Genomic DNA, 19,517 nt, shown 5'->3' with positions numbered 1-19,517 from the left:
TGAAAGTTCGATTTAAGATGGGTTTTTGTCTTTTAGGCTGGTTGTATGTATACCTAATGAAGTGTCCCTTCTGGTTCCGCCCCACACATTAACACACAAACTACCGGTCACGTGACATATCATTTCCCTAACTAAAAAACAAAACAAACGAGGAACCCCCCACGCTCGTATAGTTTCTCATTGAAGACTTTCTGTGTACTTTTTTTAAAAAAAAATTGAATATGCTTCGTGGTGTCATCACATTATTAATTCGTCGTGGTGGAGGAAAAGTTGTCATTTAAAAAAAATCAAGTTAACGACGAGGAGGAGGAGCAGAAAGAGTCTGAGGGGGTTGGTGGGTGTTCTCTAGTTTTGGGGGGCTACTCTGCACTGGCTGCACGCACGACGCCGTCAACATGAGCAAGGTAAAGAAAATGTTAACTTTTATTCAACTCGGTGGCGTTACTTTCAATCTTGTCACTGGAAATTCTTGGTCTGGTTTAGTATTGGGAACTCTACGTCAATACGTAAGACGAGAACAACTTTTTTTGTTTTCAGCCCCGGGATACAAGGACCATAATATTACGAGAGTGGAGTCATTTTGCATGAATAACGTCTTTTCTAGATAAAACTGCAGTCGTGTTTAAAGTTTAAAAAAAATAAAACTCACCGTGGCCTCGCTTTGACTTTAAATTCCCACCCGTCGGTCGAGTACGTGAACTCGTCACACGTTGCAGTTCAACCTTCTGGTAAAACTACTATTTTATGAGAATAAAAGCTTTTTTTCTAAATGAAAGTTGGATTCTTTTTTCCTAGATAAAACGGGCATCATGTTGCAAAAATAGTCCCCGCGCGCTTACATCCGACAATAAATCGGTAGCTTTGATGAGATTTTTTTGCTGAAAATTCCAACTTCTTTTGAACGCCTCACACTTTTCAATCGTTTAATTTCATTCTTGGTGGTGCGTTTAAGTGTCATCGCACAAATCGGGCTGGAGGCCGAGATGACGCAACACGCGGGTCCTCTGAACGCACGAGACCCCCCCCCCCCCCCTCATTCATGAAGAGACACTTCACTTACGGTTCAATAGCCAAACGCTTTGAGAAGAGATTGTCATGCACCAACCAGGACTCTTAAATTATTGTACTTCAATGAAAGGATGAAACATTAAAATTAAGCAGTAGACTTTAATAAAGTTGGATGTTGTCAAGACCGAAATCTTAGCAGAATAAAGTAAAATGCCGTTATTACATTGGAATACAGTAAATAAATAAGAAATCATACAGAAATAAAGTCATACTTTTTCGAGAAAAAAAATGATATTTTTGAAAATAACATATTTTTTCAAGAAGAATTTAGATCCCCTGCCAAGAATAAAGTAAAAAAAAAACATATATTTCATAAATAAAGTTGTAATTACTCAAGAATAAAATAAAACTTTTTGAGCAAGATTAATCTTATATTTTGTTGAATATATATATTTTTTAGAATAATGTAGATTAATAAAGATAGTCATGCTTTTTCGAAAGAAACAATTTTTTTTTAAATCTTACCAGATTTAAGTTTTTTTTCTTCAAGAATATAGACTTTTCCAAGAATAAAATTGTATATATATTTTTTTGATAGTCATAATTTTACAAAAATAAACCCATAATTTTTTTTTTCAAGAGAATTTTTTTTTTGGGGGGAGTGGGGGATAAAGTCATACTTTTCAAGGAAACAACTATTTTAGGAGAATTAAATTATATATTTTTTCAAAAAGAATATAGAATTTAAAAAGAATTATGTCATATTTTTTAAGATACTTTTTCCAAGAAAAGGTTGTACTCTCATCTTAGAATAGTCATACTTAATTTAAACTTATGAAAGTTTTGTTGTGATTTTTGAAGAACAAAGTTTATGATTTTTCAAGAAAGCAAAACCATCGCAAAACGGTATATTACAATAAAAGAATACTTCCCGGATGTGCTTAAGGTCAACTAGTAAATTAAGAGACTTGTTTATTCAGCTCAACTTCTTTTTTTACCCTGACAGACTGATGCAATGTATTATTTATATATTTTACAATTTACATTTAAATAATTTTTGCAATTATAAAATCTGATGATTTTGTTTGTTTCAGCAACTATGCGGGACAAACTACCCGACCAGCATCTGCTTCATCGTCGTCAACGAGTTCTGCGAACGTTTCTCCTACTATGGCATGAGAGGTAACGTGCACGTACGCAAAGAAATACGAACAAACTGGATGCTCCACAACACTCTCTACTTTGCTGCTCCATAGTCTCCATTTTTCTGCTCCACAAGCTCCAATTTGATGCTCCACAGTCTCCAATTTGATGCTCCACATTCTCCAATTTGTTGTTCCACAGTCTCCAATTTGCTGCGCCACAACAGTCTCCACTTTGCCGCTCCACAGTCTCCACTTTGATGCTCCATAGTCTCCAATTTTTTGCTCCAGTCTCCACTTTGCTGATCCACAGTCTCCAATTTGTTGTTCCACAGTCTCCACGTTGTTGTTCCACAGTCTCCACTTTTCTGCTCCACAGTCTCTTTTTTTTTTTTTTTTTTTGCATTACATTCCACAGTCTGTGCTGCGCCATTTGTACTCCATAGTGTCGGCTTTGCTGCAGTGCGACTCCACAGTCTCCACTTTGCTGCACCGTTTCCCCCAAGAGACTGGACCTTGATACATTATACTCTACAGCGTTCAATTTTCTGCTCCTAAATCTCCATATTTGCTTCATCATCCTCCATGCTCTCACTACTGCTGCAGTATATCACGCCACAGTCTCCACTTTTCTGCCTTATTCTACTCCACAGTCTCCTTTTTGCTGCAGAAAAGTGAATAGGAGAGACAGTAGTGAGCTAGGCAGTTTGAGTGCCGGTAATACGACAATCCAGGAAGTTGACTGTGCTGTAAGTTATTTTTTTTGTGGCGATTAGGGAGTGTCTCCGCAACCAGTCGTTGGGACGTGTCCTTCATCTCACATGCGTCTGAGTCATCACAAGCATCCTGTTACTTTGCAGCAGTGTTGCACTCCACAATCTCCACTTTGCTGCATGTTTTGATGTTGTTGCCTTTGTGTTGTTTAGCGGTCTTGACGTTGTACTTTTTGACGTACCTGGGATGGGACAAGGACCTTTCCACGGCCGTGTACCACGCCTTCAGCAGCCTGTGCTACTTCACGCCCGTCCTGGGCGCCATCATCGCCGACTCCTGGCTCGGGAAGTTTAAGTCAGTCTCCACGTCTCCTCTGAACCCCCCCAACAAACTTGTTCCCAGTGTAACTTAACTTAACTTGCAGGACCATCATCTACCTGTCGGTGGTCTACGTGCTGGGTCATGTGATCAAGTCGGTCGGCGCCATTCCTACCGTGGGAAGCAACACCGCGCACATGTACGGAATCCCATAGACCAATCGGATGGATCCGCTCCATCGATATTGATTGACAGTTCATATCCATGTGTGTGTGCGTTCTAGCGCTCTATCCATGACGGGCCTGATTCTGATCGCCTTTGGAACCGGCGGGATCAAACCCTGCGTGGCTGCCTTCGGGGGTGACCAGTTCCAGGAGAAGCACGTGAGTGGAGAAATTGTACAGGAGGAATGCAGTCGCCGAGGTAGTCGGACCTCTTTGGGGCAATTTTGGACCAAAATTGGGTTATTTTGCACCCAACAGTTTTAAAATTATTTTTATATATATTTTTGTAATTTATACATAAAATAGGGCTGCTCGGTTATGAAGAAAATATTAATCACAATCAATTTGGTAGTAATTGAAATCACGATTAGGACCCAAATTTTTTGGGGGGTAGAAAAAAAAAATGTTTAAACAAATAAAAAAATATTAAGACAAATACATTTCTTTGAAACACTGTAATTTTGCAAGTTATTTTTGGACCAAGCCAGATTTATTAAATTAGTCATTAAAAAAAAAAAAAAAAATTTAAAAGGTGCAAATATATAAATTGAAACAACTCAAAATTTGTGTTAATAATCTTTTATTTTTGTTTACGATTATGTTGAGTTTGTAATTGTGGAGTGTAATAATCGAAATTATCATTGAATTTTGATTAATTGCACAGCTCTAACATGAAATTAAATTACATTTACTGTCCAGTTTTCGTATTTGTTGTTGTCAGGTCAAGGAGAGGATGAAGTTCTTCTCCATTTTCTACATGGCAATCAACGCCGGCAGCCTCCTGTCGACCATCATCACGCCCATCCTGAGAGGTCAGTGTTGCTACCCACTCATGTTGGTGCCCGGTGTTGACCCCCCACCCCAACCCTTCCCCTCCACCTCACAGGGGACGTACAGTGTTTTGGCGGCGACTGCTACGCTTTGGCCTTCGGCGTGCCCGCCGCTCTCATGATGGTGGCCTTGGGTGAGCGCTTCCTCTTGGAAGTTTATTATTTACTAATAAATAAATAAATATGATCAAATGATTTTTTTTACATGTGAAATAAAAGCAGAAAAATGTATATTATTACTTCATATTTAAGTAAAAAAAATAAAATAAAAAAAGAACAATTAACACCCAAAAATATTTACATATGAATTTATTCTATATTTATATATGGACAAGATATGCATAAAATAACGACGTAGTGACACGTTGGCGTGCGCGTTCTCACTCGCTTTCGGCCGAGCGGGTGATCCTCACCGCTTCCGACAGCGCATCGCCGTCCTTCTGCACGGATCGCCGCTCGCAGTCTAAACAAAAAGGCCACAACGGGAGCGTCGCTTGAAAACACGCAAGAGTGTCGTGTCAACGTGTTTGAAAATGATTAAAAAATGGAGCGCATTTTTTACATTTGCTTAAAAAAAACAATAATAACAAAATAATAGTAATGCTCGAACTCCAAAATAAACCCTGTATCCTCACAAATATGCCCCCTAGTGGCTGTTAATAGCATAGCCATGATCACAGTAATCTAATTAGACGGCACGTCAACAAGATCTTTAAGTATCTCACCTCTTTGGGGGGGGGGGAAGGAATCGATAAGTGTTTTTTTGGAATCAATAAGGATGCACGTGGACAGTCAAAACTCTTCACTAAGCTGCAATAATAGTCGTTCTTCGCAGAGGATAAAGAATGTTTGTTCCATTCCATTGTTCGTGTTGAAATAGAAGGTTAAAACACCGCCACATAGATGCTAACTGTTTATTATTATGTGTTAGCATTAAGCCAAACCGACTTGAATGTTTTAAATACACAACGTGTGATTTTTTACATTTGCTTAAAAAAACAATAATAACAAAATAATAGTAATGCTCGAACTCCAAAATAAACCCGGCATCCTCACAAATATGCCCCCTAGTGGCTGTTAATAGCATAGCCATGATCACAGTAATCTAATTAGACGACACGTCAACAAGATCTTTAAATATCTCACCTTGTGGGGCAAAAAAAAAAAGGAATCGATAAGTGTCACTAAGCTGCAGTAATAGTCGTTCTTCGCAGAGGATAAAGAATGTTCGTTCCATTCCGTTGTTCGTGTTGAAATAGAAGGTTAAAACACCGCCACATAGATGCTAACTGTTTATTATTATGTGTTAGCATTAAGCCAAACCGACTTCATTGTTTTAAATACACAACGTGTGATTGTGTTTGTTTGATGTTTTAATTTGACAGTAAAATCACCTGGGAGTGGAAACACACAACAATTGGTGCTTATGTATGTGTTTTTTTTTCCCGTCCAGTTGTGTTCATATTAGGCAGCAGCCTCTACCGGCGAGATCCTCCACAGGGCAACATCTTGATGGAGGTCTGCAACTGCGTCGGCGTGAGTCATCAAACACTTTGTCGTCTTTTGTCCTTCTTTTTGCCAAGAATGCGATTGATTTTCACGTTGAAATGTTGCATTTATTTATTTATTTGTTTGTTTTCACTTGCAGTTTGCCATCAAGAACCGCTGGAGGAGGGCCAAGTACGAGTCCAGCAGGAGACACTGGCTGGACTGGGCCGAGGACATGTACCCGGTATGATGTTTGTATCGCTAATGCTAACGGCTAAAGTTGCTTGTCAGCCGCGCGGCAAAAATTCATTTTACGACATACAATAGTGCAGAAGATTAATAATAATGATAATGAATGGATGGACAGAAGTAATTGCACGCTTCTTCTGAATGAGACGCACATTTTATTCTTTGATTGTGTCGGACTTTGTTGAGAAAATTCTGACGCTATTTAGCTGTAAGTGCTAAAACATAAAAAGACACACAACAAATATCTACAAATAAAATCTCGTCATGTTTTCGGAATCAACAACATAATAAGACACTTATCCTGAATAAAACTTTTTTTTTTTGCAAAAATAATAAAAGGACATATTTTCCTACATCTAAAAAAAATAAAAAAATAAAAACTAACCCATTCATGAACTCTACTATGATCTGAAAGAAATCATAATCAATAAATCGTTACCCTAATAGCACAATTGACCAAACAATTTTTCATCATTTTAGAATTTTTTTTTAAATTTTATTTTAAATGTTGAAATATTTTTTATATACACATAAAAAAATGGATTTAAAAAAACAACAAATCTCTTATCGTTTATCGTCATACTTGTTTTTTCTTGAATTGTGTCAACAGAAGCGTCTGATCACAGAGATCAAAATGGTTCTGCGGGTCCTGGTTCTCTACATCCCTCTGCCGATGTTCTGGGCTCTGTTCGATCAGCAGGTCTCGGAACCCGACTTGTTGATTTTAACCTTGCGCGAACGATGCTAACAATGCGTTGTTTGCTCTCAGGGTTCTCGTTGGACCTTGCAGGCCACCAGGATGAACATGGCTTTTGTGAGTTTGGCGCTTTCTTATGGTTCTATTCCATGTAATCATTGTCTGTTGTAACTTTTTTACGAGCCAAATGGATCATCCGTGTGTTGATATCTCGCTCGATAAACTTCCTGATAGATTTTTCGAGTTAAAGTTTAATGGTTTATTGGTTTTCTTTGTGTTCCGTAACAGGGAGACTTCTCCATCAAACCTGATCAAATGCAGGTATGTGCTCACTCACACCTCCTGTGGAAGAAAATGGTATTACAAATTGGTAACCAGATTTTTTTTTTGTTTTTGGTTGCGCTTATTTCCTGACAAAAACGTATGATGTTAAGATCAAAAGGTCATATTCTAAATTTGAGAAAGAGGTCCTAACCTTATTGAGATTATTTTAAGTGTAGCAGAGTTTGGTGTTCATATTTGGTAGCATTCAGATGGAAAAATCTAGTAGTTCAGTTTTGAATGGTCAAAATGACCCTAAAATTGCCGCTTCAAACCAAAATGGCAGACTTCCTGTGGCTTCTTGGGCAAGACTTCTTTTTGGGTCTACTCATGATAGACATATCTACCAAATTTTATGTTGCTAAGTAAAATTGGGGGGCAAATTTTAAAATAATCTGAAATACTGTAAGAAATTACCAAAATGACCAAAGAGATGGCCACATCGTGCCAAAATGTGTATTTTTGGAGATGACTTCCTGAGACTTTTTTGTAGGTCTACTCATGTTAGACATGTCTACCAAATTTTATGTCACTCAATCAAACTGGCTTTGGGGGCCGAATTTTCAAGTAATCCGAAGCACTGTAGGAAATGAGCAAAATGACCAAAAAGATGGCCACTTCATGCCAAAATGGCAGACTTCCTGTGTATTTTTGGGCATGACTTCTAGAGACGCTTTTGTGGGTCTACTCATGATGGACATATCTACCAAATTTTATGTTGTTAAGTGTAGCTGGCTTCGGGGGCCAAATTTTAAAATAATCCGAAGCACTGTAAGAAGTGACCAAAATGACCAAAAAGATGGCCACTTCATGCCAAAATGGCAGACTTCCTGTGTGTTTTTGGACATGACTTCTTGAGACTTTTCTGTGGGTCTACTCATGATAAACATGTCTACTAGAATTTCTGTTGCTAACTTAAACTGTCTTTGGGGGCTGATTTTTCAAAACAAATCTTGGGTTCCCAACTGAGCCTAAAATGGCCACTTTGATCCAAAATGGCAGCCTTTATGTTTTGGTAAATGAAAGTGTATTTGAGAGTTAAATTTAGCATCGAATGGCAAGTCATCCAACTTTTTTTTTCTTTCTCTGGTAGACACTGAATGCGCTGTTGATTCTGGTATTTGTTCCCGTGTTCGACCTGTTCATTTACCCGCTGGTTTCCTTCTGCAGGATCAGCATCACGTGAGTTCCTATCATCACCTTTTTAACGACGATATAAAATAATAACCTGTGTTATAATACAATAACCCCCCCGCACCCATTTTCCTCAGGCCACTGAGGAAAATGGCCACCGGGATGATTTTTGCTGCGTTGGCGTTTGGCGCCGCCGCCCTGGTGGAGGTCCAAGTGGTGGTACGTCAATGACAGAGATTGTTTTGACCAACCAATCAGGGGATGAACACAAATGTTCGTGTTATTGTATCAGTGCAGTGAATTAAAAATGTGACTGGTTAAAGAAAACGGTCCCATTGCGGATGTTGACTTGGGTGTGCTGCATGTTGTAGAAAACGGTGGTGGAACCTGCACCGGCGGGCAATTGCCTGCTGCAGGTCTTCAACTTGGCACCAGGGGACGTCCGTCTCTACTTCCCTGAAGGCGAGCCTTTTCCGGAGACGCTTCCGTACCTACAGGTAGCCAGAAGGAAAAAAAATCCTAAAAAAAATTATATATAGTATTTTAGTCATTTTTAGAATTTTTCTAAAATTTTCAAGTTGTATTAAAACAAGAAAAAGCCATGTTATATTTAAAAAAGCTGTATTTTCTAATTTGGTATTTCCACAATTAAAAAAACACTAATAAACGAAATATATATATATTAAGAGAACAAAATACCTTCTCTCTTTTCCCAAATTTTTTTAAACATATAAAGTTGTATTTTTAGATTTAAAAAAGTCATTTTTAGAATAAAATTGTAAAGTAAAAAAAAAAAAATCACTTTTGAAAATATGTATTTTATGACAATAAAATTGTATTTTTTCTAGGATGGACATAAATGAAATTTGAGAAGAAACTTTTTTGGGGAAAATAAAAATATGTATTTGTTAGAGTAAGAAGGTCTTTTTCAAGAATAGTTGTATCGAGAAAAAAAAATCATAATACAAGAATTAAATTGTGTATTTATTCCAAGATGAAATGCTGTATTGCCAGATTTTTTTTAAAGAATCAAAAGTTTTTTATAAATATTTTTTGTTATACTAAATGTCACAATATCGTATAATGCATTGTTTATTTTTATTTTTGTGTGAAATAACTTGCAGTACAGTATTACTATAAAATTACATTTTTGTATCAGGATCCTGGTGAGTACCTGACGCTACCACTGGGGGCGCCCGTCACCAACTTGAGTTTGGAGGTCCACTACAAAGGGGCCACTTCTCACTGCAAGGTCACCTTTGGCCAGCAGGAGGAGTACAGTCTCATCCTGCAGCCAACCGACACCGGAATACGCTGCCGACTGGTGAGCGACGCGGCACACCAAAAAATTGTGCGACCAAAAGAATGGTGCAAAGTTATAAGAAAAAGACTCTCGAAAGCTTTTTAAAATTAATTTTTAATAAAATTGTCTTCTTCTTTTTTTAGCTGTCAACATAATCAACTATAATTTTGTTGAGAATGTATTAGTAGTATTTTTTTTAAAGGAAAATTTGTATAACTATGAGATTGACACAAAAATTAAAAAAACCCTGTAAAGTGAATCTTGATATTTTTTTCTAAATACGTGTTTGAAGGTAATTGCTGAAAACGCTGTAGTACTAAATTTATTGCGATATGTTGTTTAACTGTTTTTCATCATTTCAGGTTTTTTTGTATTTTGGGGGCGTGGCTAAAAGAGCAGACAGTACATGATGTCATCATCAATCGACAGCAAATGGCCGCCCCATGAGATGGGTGCATTTTGCTGCTAAATTCATATTCCACAAATGCAATATTAATCAGAATTCTACTAGTGGGGTGCATAGAACATATAATTGTCCCCTTTAACATGGTCATGGTTGAAAGTTTGACGTTTTGTTATCCAGGTGAAGGACCACATCAAGAAAAATGATGAAGGAGCTCCTCTTCTCAGGTAAAAAACGTGACACACGACACAAGGCCCGTCATTTTTGATGCTGAGCTAAGCTAGCGCGGACCCGCGCAGGTTCATCAACACTCTGTCGGAGGCGGCCAACGTCACCGTGGGAGATGAGCTGTTCAACGTCGACGCCAATTACAGCATCTCTGAAAACAAGACTGTCCAGCAGGGAGAGTGAGTCAACTGTGACATCACTTCATGTCTCACATGTAAATGCAAAACTGCAGCCCAGAAAGCTAGTTAAAAATTTGGTAGACATGTCCGTCAAGAGTAGACCCACAAAAAAGTATTTTGAAGCTATGCTCAAAAAGACACAGGAAGTCAGCCATGTTGGTTTGAAGCTGTTATTTGCAGGCCATTTTGGCCATTACCAGGCTTGCTTTGAATTTTTTGAAAATTCAGCCCCCGAAGCTTGTTTGACTTAGCAACATGAAATTTGGTAGATATGTCTGTCAAGAGTAGAACCACAAAAAAGTCTCTGGAAGCTATGCTCAAAAAGACACAGGAAGTCAGCCATGTTGGTTTGAAGCTGTTATTTGCAGGCCATTTTGGCCATTACCAGGCTTGCTTTGAATTTTTTTGAAAATTCAGCCCCCGAAGCTTGTTTGACTTAGCAACATGAAATTTGGTAGATATGTCTGTCAAGAGTAGAACCACAAAAAAGTCTCAGGAAGCTATGCTCAAAAAGACACAGGAAGTCAGCCATGTTGGTTTGAAACTGTTATTTAGCGGCCATTTTGGCCATTACCAGGCTTGCTTTGAATTTTTAGAAAATTCAGCCCCCGAAGCTTGTTTGACTTAGCAACATGAAATTTGGTAGATTTGTCTGTCAAGAGTAGAACCACAAAAAAGTCTCTGGAAGCTATGCTCAAAAAGACACAGGAAGTCAGCCATGTTGGTTTGAAGCTGTTATTTGCAGGCCATTTTGGCCATTATCAGGCTTGCTTTGAATTTTTTGAAAATTCAGCCCCCGAAGCTTGTTTGACTTAGCAACATGAAATTTGGTAGATATGTCTGTCAAGAGTAGAACCACAAAAAAGTCTCAGGAAGCTATGCTCAAAAAGACACAGGAAGTCAGCCATGTTGGTTTGAAACTGTTATTTAGCGGCCATTTTGGCCATTACCAGGCTTGCTTTGAATTTTTAGAAAATTCAGCCCCCGAAGCTTGTTTGACTTAGCAACATGAAATTTGGTAGATTTGTCTGTCAAGAGTAGAACCACAAAAAAGTCTCTGGAAGCTATGCTCAAAAAGACACAGGAAGTCAGCCATGTTGGTTTGAAGCTGTTATTTGCAGGCCATTTTGGCCATTATCAGGCTTGCTTTGAATTTTTTGAAAATTTAGCCCCCGAAGCTTGTTTGACTTAGCAACATGAAATTTGTTAGACATGTCTATCATGGGTAGACCCACAAAAAAGTCTCTTGAAGGTATGCTCAATAAGACACAGGAAGTCGGCCATGTTGGTTTGAAACTGTTATTTGGCGGCCATTTTGGCTATTACCAGGCTTGCTTTGAATTTTTTGAAAATTTAGCCCCCGAAGCTTGTTTGACTTAGCAACATGAAATTTGTTAGACATGCCTATCATGGGTAGACCCACAAAAAAGTCTCTTGAAGGTATGCTCAATAAGACACAGGAAGTCGGCCATGTTGGTTTGAAGCTGTTATTTGCAGGCCATTTTGGCCATTACCAGGCTTGCTTTGAATTTTTAGAAAATTCAGCCCCGAAGCTTGTTTGACTTGGCAACATGAAATTTAGTAGACATGTCTATCATGGGTATACCCACAAAAAAGTCTCTTGAAGGTATGCTGAATAAGACACAGGAAGTCAGCCATGTTGGTTTGAAGCTTTTATTTGCTATCAAATTTCAACCACGTATACAAGAAGGTGTTCCTTGTTTTTTTTCCAACCTGTGTATTGTGTCAGGTATAATAAGGTGAGCTGCAGTTTAAAGTCAAAGACTTGCCCAGACCTGGACCTCGGGCTCCTGGACTTCGGAGCCTCTTACAGCGTGGTCCTACTGGAGGTCAGTCAGGAAGCTCGCCCCTCTTGGACATGTAACAGCCTCATCCCACTCTTTCGATGTGTAGTTTTTTTTTTTTTTGGTCTTCACAGGAGTCCGGCAGGATAACAGCTCACAAAATGGAGGACGTCCACGCCAACAACGTACACGTGGCCTGGCAGATCCCCCAGTATGTCCTCATCACAGCGGGCGAAGTCATGTTCTCCATCACCGGCCTGGAGTTCTCCTACTCGCAGGTTTGGCTTCCAGTCCAGGTTTTGACTAGGACCAGGAAGCGGTTTTCAAATAGTAGCTGAGTACGAATGTTCCCGCAGGCCCCCGCCAACATGAAGTCGGTCCTGCAGGCCGGCTGGCTGCTCACCGTCGCCTTCGGCAACGTCATTGTCTTGATCGTGGCGGAGGGCGCAGGGCTTGAGCAGGTGTTCTTCACCTTTATCATGGGAAAATGTGACATAGCATCTATGCTAATTTCCGTTAGCATTCATTAGCAACACACGCGCTGACCTCATTATTGTGTGTGTTGCAGTGGAAAGAGTTTGTGCTGTTTGCGGTTCTGCTGCTGGCCGTGTGCGTGATCTTCTCGGTCATGGCTCACTTGTACACGTACGTGAACGTCGAGCAGCTGGACAAGATCTGCGGCAACGATCAAAACGGACAACGCAGCAGTGATGACGATGACGATATCAGCGACGACACGCTGGACAAGCAAAAGCAAGAATTGGAACTCAACACCAAATTTTAACCACAAGCGCCTTCAGTATTTGAGAGAACTGAAAAGGAATCACCAACAATGAAATTGGATCATTTTTCATGTTGATATTCCCTTGATGCTAATTGTTAGCATCAAAGGCTAATTGTAGATCTTAACGCACATTTTTTTTTATTGTTTGTGTCTCTTTCAAGCTTTTTTCTTTATTTCCTCACTCTTGTTGATCATTTAAAAAAAGAAAAAAAAATTCTCGAAAAATATTACTTCCTTCTTCTAAAAGTATTTTTTTAATAGAAAAAAAAATATTTATTTTCATCAGTTTACGATTTTTATTTTATTATTATTTTTTTGTAGAAATTATCTATTCTCAACCGTTTCAACAGGAAATTCCACTTTTTTCGTGGAACATCCCCCGCGGATTTCATCCACTTTATGACTTGTTTTGATAAAGTATGACTAAATCTTGCTTTTGTTTTTTTAGATATTATTTTTGTGTCATGTCTCGTTTTCTTGTGTTCCATGTCTTGTCCTGTTCTTTAGGTTTTTGGTTTCACCTGCTCTCATCAGCCCGGTCCCTTGTGCCAACCAATCAGCTGCCAAAAAGCCCCCCACCCGCCACCCCCATGTTGTATCATCAGGTTGCTGATTTCTTTCTATGTTTGTCGCTTCATTGTTTGTCTCCTTTTTCAGTAGTTCAATTTTCAAGTCATTTTCAGTCTAATCCAAGTGTTTTTCTTCTTTTTCCTTGGACTTGTGTTAATTTTAGTGTTTTTGATTCCATTTGCCTTGTTTGCTAAATTCAATTAATTTTTGCAACACTTGCACTTTGGTCGTACTTCCCTTCTTTTTACAGCTTTTTCTTCTTCAAAGAAACTCAACTTCATTCAACAGTTACATTTTTTTTGTGTGAAAATCTACAACTTATGCCAGTTGGTAAACCCTTTCCCTCTAAATTTGACTTAAAAGAAAATGCACATTCTCATCAGTTTGACCTTTTTATAGATTTTTGGGGGGGGGAAACATTTTCTCACGAAAAACGGCCACTTTAGCTACAAAATCACAAGACTTTATTTCCTAAAAAGAAATATATACATATTTACTCAAAAGTCAGACTGTTCTGGGAAAAATGTGACTATCAAACAAATACAGCTTTATTGTCATCAGTTTAACTTTTTTCATGAAAAAATACAACTTTATTCTCAGATATTTCTTTAAAAAAAAAAATCGGTGTATTAATTTTGAGCACTTTTAAAAACATTTTTAAAGTAACAATCCAACAATATTTATTCTGTTTCATTAGAACAATAACCGTGTAAAAAAAAAAAAAAGTCGAGTAAAAAACTAGAGCTCACTGAATCATTCACCTTATTGTGGCTTCATTACAATTGTTTGTCATGTTGCTAGGCAACAAACATGTTTACATGCATGAAATGCAATTACGATGAAGGACGTAACTCCAACACGACGAACAAACATCCGCCCTGATTGGATTATTGAAGGCGAGGGAGGCGCTGACTTTCAACACATCTTTCACTTTGATGCCACCTCATTTACATAAAGGTAATTGCGCTCGTCTGACCGCATCAGAGATTGTCTATTCTCAGAGTAATGGCGTTCTCTTCTGCTTGTCCAACAGGAGCTGGGTAACCATGGCGACCACATCTGGATGCAGCAGACACTCCAGAAGGTCATCCGTGCTCACGTCCGCCTCGTCCATCGTACCGAGAGCGCCGCCGTTGCCGCTATCTTGGAGCGGTCGCGGAAGGCGGGGGACGGGAAGTAGACACGGTCCGAAGGGGGCGTCGCTTCGGATGCGTCCACCTGAGTCGCGTTTTTTCGGGTGATGAGCGTCTTCGGATTCCAAGGTGGGTTTGGTCTCCTGTTGCCCAACGCAGGCCCGCAAAGCCAAGTTGATGTAGCGCATGTTGTCATTATGGGATGTCACGCCCTCCTGCGGACATAATGATAAATGGATGATAAAGTTATTGATCACCAATCAGATGTTTAAGAAAAAATCTGCCCACACAAACTACCGACCAATCAGATTGCTTATAAAGATGAGGTCATATAAGTCCAATCAACATGGTTATGATATCATCACCGATACTCTTCCCAAACACCAGGGGGAGCTATTTTCACAATACTGAGGTGGTTATTGGCAAAAGTATCCACAACAAACCACAATTTTTTCCCTTCTATACTACGATTTAATATGCAATTATTTTTTCAAGGTCTCTTTTCATGTCTTTTTTTTAACAAACACAAGCAATAAATTAAGCTGTATTACAAAAATATTATACATAAATATTTTTGTCTTCCTGTACATTTTACCGTATGATCATTTTAAAAATAATAATATACTTTTTATTTTTGCTTTGACTTGTTTTTTTATATCGTTTTTTTCTTATCTTTTAATCTTGTTTTTATTATATTTTAGAGGTTTGTAAAAAAAATAAAATAATCAAAAATGCTTTGCTTTAGTTTTATTAGTTTCAATATTAGTTTTAGCTTTTTAAAAATATATGGAGTATTTGTCAAGAACAAGATAAAAATGTTTTTCAATTTATTTTCTCAAAAATGCTTTGCTTTAGCTGTATTAGTTTCAGTATTAGATTTAGCTTTTTTTTTTAATATATGTAGTATTTGTCAAGAACAAGATAAAAATGTTTTTCAATTTATTTTTTAAAAATGCGTTGCTTTCGTTTTATTAGTTTCAGTATTAGTTTTAGCTTCTTCTTTTTTTAATGTATGGAGTATTTGTCAAGAACAAGATGTAAAAAAAAATCTATTTTAGTTTTTTGTTAGTATTCGTTAACCATAATAACCTTGACCATCGTGACGTCGTGAATCCGAATAATTGTTCATGCCTACCTCTGTGGGGTTAAGCCAGCGCTCGTCATCATCATCATCATCACCCTGCGCTCTCTTCATGGCACACACCACTGTCCTGGTCACGGCCTCGCCCACACGTGCCACATGATCGTCCTCCTACGCGAGAATCGATCTATCAATCGGTCAATACTTGATCAAATAATGAATGTCATGATTTTAAAGTCTCACCAGCTCAATCCAGGAGTTGACGCTGACCGTGACGGCGTCTAGGGACTCCACATAGTGCCACCAGTGTCGGGGCACGAAGAGAACCTGGCCACACAACAAGAGGCCGACCATGTTATTGGCCACACTTCTTCTTTCTGGCCACCAGATGGCAGCATTGCACACCTGGCTAAATATCAACGCTGATGATTACAGGCTTTGATTTTCTTTCCTCCGAAACTTGTGGCCTTGTTTTGTCACAGAGGCCATTGGTCAAAAATTTGAATGGGCGGTGAGTCACTTCACTTGATTGACAGGACCCGCAACTTGACCCCGCCTACTTTATACCTTGACAAGGTGGCGGCCTCCATGGAAGATGAAGCACGAGAGAGGACGTTTGGCAATCGAAAGACGACACAGTAACAAGTAACCTTACACTCATGGGCCAACACACAAGTCACACCTGTGTGTGTGTATATGTGTTGTGTGTATATTTTGTGTATTTGTTAGAATATGTGTGTGTTTACATTTGGTATGTATGTTTTATGTTTATGTTTATCATCTGTGTGAAGATGTCGTATTTTATCGTGCAGTGTGCATGCTAACAATGCTAAGCTAATTAACTCATTCACTGCCATTGATGGCTGTAGATGTCAAAAATTTATTTTTAACTATTTCTATTAGTTAATATTTTTTCCCACTTTTGTTAACAAGAATATGAAAACCTATAATTTTTTTATTGTACATTTAGAACAGATATCAAATTTGTGATTAATCGTGAGTTAACTAGTGAAGTCATGCGATTAATTACAATAAAAAAAAATTAATCGCCTGTTGCCCCTAATTTTTAATAATCTTTTTTAATTATTTTTTAAAAAATGAATTTATGGCAGTGAATGAGTTAAAAGTGGAGTGACCTGTCCGGGTAGCAGCGTGACGACATGCGCAGCGGCGTGCCGGAAAGCGGGAAAGCTGCCAAGGTCGGGCCGCGTGACGTTGACACGGCTGAAGACGCTAGACTCCTCGTACGGGATCCTGCTCGGGTACATCTTGGACGTGTCCGACGGGGGGAACAAGTGCCAGCGCTTCCTGCAAGCAAACAAGCAAGAGAACTGCTTGAGGTGTGTGTATTGTACAATACGCGAAAAATGTGTGCGTAGTTGAACTTCTCAAGCAGTAGTTAGCCAACCACCAGGGGGCGATCACATGCTTAAGGCTTCACTAAGATGCCTAAATAACAAGCAAAATGGTAGCATAGTTTTTGGTGAATTTGACATTATATTTTTTATTATCCATCCATTCATTTTCCAAACCGCTTAATCATTTATTAAAAAATGATAAACAATTCATTTCAAAGTTTCCATTTACACACAAAACTGTTAATGTGTTGTTTGTTAAAAAGTAGTGGAATTAAAAAAATAAAACATGATGAATAAGCAAGGGTCAGGGATCGGCGATGCAGTCTTACCGCCCTTGTACCTGCAGCACCAAGTTGCAGCCGTAAGAGTCCAGGTGGCACGGCGTGTTGGCGCCCTCCGTGCCGATCCACAGCGTGCTGTCTTTTCCGTTACGACCCTCGAACCCGAACGCTTCCCACTTTACATCCTATACACACACACACACACACATATGGACGACAAACCCATTAGCTCACACATAAGCAGTTGTTGGTAAATGGCAGACTGGTCAATGTCGCCCGAAGGCACGTTTCAACACGATCTCATTTACTCGCCCGACGCTATAAAAATTAATCTGCCAAATAAAATGCCGCCGCGCGCGCGACCATCCTTTAATGTCTTTATCTGCAAGAAGAAGCTGCACGTTTTAATTGAAAATGTCAAAAAAAAAAGAGATTGAGTGGGAAAAGGTAGGATTATTTGGTGTCATTCCATTAACATCCCGTCGCTACCTGGAGCTTTTTTAATAACGACACTGTATATAAATAAGAGAGGAAATAATGAACTGTATTTATATCTTGTCTCACATTCTCATTGATATTCATACAATGTTTTGACTTTGCCTTTTTCTGGGCAAGGAGTTCCTGCCTAATGTCTGCAACACATCTTCATAACGAGAAGGGCAGTCAGAACAGCCAAAACCTCCGCCAAGGCCGACATTTTTTATTTGATGTGTATATGCTGCATTTATGTGCACTGAGCATTGTAGCCGTTTTACGAGGATAATGTATACCTGAAACATGTCGGGCAGGTGTGCAAACATCCTGGCGATGTATTTGTAGTCGGCGTAGGCCCAGAAGTGAGACCGCGGGTAGTCACAGAATGAGCCCACATCCTCCCCCGCCTCGCCTTTCAGCCAGTTGAGGAAGTGAGCCATGCTGGCTTCCACGTAACAGCACTGAGTTTCAAACTGAGGAACTGTGGATGCAAACAGAGTAAAGAAATCCACGCTAGTTTCAATTGTGCAAGATGCCAGTTGATTCATTCATTCACTCTTCCTACCATTCATCTCCTCTTTCCTCCCCAGGCGGAATCGGATGCTTCTGTCCCCGAGACGTTTGCGCAGGTTCTCTGCAGTCCAGCCGAGGACGGGCCAGCCCTGCGTCATGTTCAGGAAGACGGCGGGCTGCTGCAGATGACCCACAATCCTCTGGGCCTCTTCAGAACTGAAGGCCGGCACGTGGGGGGCACCAGCGGCCATGGCCTGCAACACACAATGTATAGTGGGTTGCAGTCAGTTTTTTTTTTTTTTAATTATCATTTTATCGTCAAAGATGACAGCATATTTAGGAGGCGTGACAGAGATGTCAATCATTTGCTTACACGCATTGTCACACACTCCTGGGGACACAAAAGAGGCTGGAGCATATTAGCAAAAGAGAATATTATAGTTTCTTAGCTGATTATTTAACTCCGGTTAGTAACAAAAGTGATGTGACATTTCCCATCGGGTCAACGGGTAAGTTGATCGCCTTGCTTATGTATCAATTGATTATACATTCCAAAAAATACAATATCAAACCGGTAACATTTCGTTTCATGGTTTGTAGCGTGTCACCTTAGGATGTTACCATGCACATTGCTTTTTGATGTTGTTAAGTACTGCCTCTGGCGGTCAGTGAGGGATGAAATAGATAGAACTACATAAATGAGAATATGACGTTTTTGTTGTTGATTTCTTCTGTCTACTGTATACTCTCTCAAGAGGTTAATCGTCATTGGCTCCCATGGAAGGTACTTTATAAATCAAAATTATTATTAAGTACCAAAAGGTGTTGTTATTGCTATTTTGCTTTCTCGATCCCTCTCAAACTACATACAAGAAAAAGGTATTAAAAAACTGCAATCGGACCCGTTAAGTGTAATTTATAGAAAGCTAGTTAGCGTCAAAATCACTTAGAACACATTTAGCTTCACTTTTAAAGTCATTATATTATCGCCGTATCGGTTGGCTAGCTAAGTAGCTCGAGGAATACAAGCTCTTGGAAAGAAAATAAGAAACACACCGTTCTCGGCACGTGCAATGAATCTGTGGGCGGAAGTAAACAAAGCTCACATGACAGTGACGTACCCGTTTTCAGTTCGTCCGTCACGCGCTGTGTCTGTGAAACTGCTCCATTTTGGCTCCGGGCACGGGGCCACGCAGCCGTACGTATAGCTTTTAATGCGAGCTAAAATGGCGGCTCAGGAGCTACAGTTTCCAAAGCGGAAACCAGATTTCTTGCACATG

At 39.3% G+C, this 19,517-nt stretch overlaps 2 protein-coding genes across 4 annotated transcripts; one reads left to right on the top strand and one right to left on the bottom strand.

Annotated features, from left to right (window-relative positions):
* The first annotated feature begins 133 nt into the window (after positions 1-133).
* slc15a2 (solute carrier family 15 member 2) lies at positions 134-13,684 on the top strand. Its single transcript, XM_077579310.1, has 22 exons — positions 134-404; positions 2,103-2,190; positions 3,077-3,218; positions 3,289-3,381; positions 3,466-3,565; positions 4,128-4,218; positions 4,293-4,370; positions 5,690-5,772; positions 5,885-5,968; positions 6,584-6,673; positions 6,743-6,787; positions 6,959-6,991; positions 8,085-8,173; positions 8,263-8,344; positions 8,497-8,622; positions 9,285-9,449; positions 10,012-10,058; positions 10,131-10,238; positions 11,989-12,088; positions 12,178-12,321; positions 12,400-12,504; positions 12,612-13,684. The coding sequence occupies exons 1-22, from the start codon at positions 396-398 to the stop codon at positions 12,825-12,827; spliced, it is 2,118 nt and encodes a 705-aa protein (XP_077435436.1). The 5' UTR covers positions 134-395; the 3' UTR covers positions 12,828-13,684.
* Positions 13,685-13,776: 92 nt separating this feature from the next.
* On the bottom strand, positions 13,777-19,500 carry hspbap1 (hspb associated protein 1). Of its 3 annotated transcripts, none has more exons than XM_077579333.1 (8): positions 19,359-19,500; positions 18,290-18,491; positions 18,021-18,205; positions 17,299-17,435; positions 16,748-16,919; positions 15,855-15,938; positions 15,666-15,782; positions 13,777-14,745 (listed from the first exon to the last, which is right to left on the bottom strand). In XM_077579333.1, exons 2-8 carry the CDS (start codon positions 18,486-18,488, stop codon positions 14,395-14,397), a joined length of 1,245 nt encoding a protein of 414 aa, XP_077435459.1. In that variant the 5' UTR covers positions 18,489-18,491; positions 19,359-19,500; the 3' UTR covers positions 13,777-14,394. The 3 variants fall into 3 exon arrangements, with proteins under 3 accessions (XP_077435459.1, XP_077435458.1, XP_077435457.1); XM_077579332.1 differs by lacking the exon at positions 19,359-19,500 and adding an exon at positions 19,294-19,331; XM_077579331.1 differs by lacking the exon at positions 19,359-19,500 and adding an exon at positions 18,611-19,274.
* Between the last annotated feature and the right edge of the window lie 17 nt (positions 19,501-19,517).

The sequence above is a fragment of the Vanacampus margaritifer genome, chromosome 11, assembly GCF_051991255.1.
Source record: "Vanacampus margaritifer isolate UIUO_Vmar chromosome 11, RoL_Vmar_1.0, whole genome shotgun sequence".
Lineage (NCBI taxonomy): Eukaryota > Metazoa > Chordata > Actinopteri > Syngnathiformes > Syngnathidae > Vanacampus > Vanacampus margaritifer.
This window is presented reverse-complemented; position numbering and strand designations above follow the sequence as displayed.

What these genes read in the sequence shown, in the direction of transcription:
- slc15a2 (XM_077579310.1), top strand. An exon ending in ACCAGTTCCAGGAGAAGCAC is followed by an intron (nt 3,566 to 4,127) that starts GTGAGTGGAGAA and finishes TGTTGTTGTCAG; the next exon opens with GTCAAGGAGAGGATGAAGTT. An exon ending in CCAGGATGAACATGGCTTTT is followed by an intron (nt 6,788 to 6,958) that starts GTGAGTTTGGCG and finishes GTTCCGTAACAG; the next exon opens with GGAGACTTCTCCATCAAACC.
- hspbap1 (XM_077579331.1), bottom strand. Translation starts at nt 18,655, where the DNA reads ATGCTCCAGCCTCTTTTGTGTCCCCAGGAGTGTGTGACAATGCGT. An exon ending in ACCTGCCCGACATGTTTCAG is followed by an intron (nt 17,436 to 18,020) that starts GTATACATTATC and finishes GTGTGTGTATAG; the next exon opens with GATGTAAAGTGGGAAGCGTT. An exon ending in GCTGGCTTAACCCCACAGAG is followed by an intron (nt 14,746 to 15,665) that starts GTAGGCATGAAC and finishes TTATGTCCGCAG; the next exon opens with GAGGGCGTGACATCCCATAA.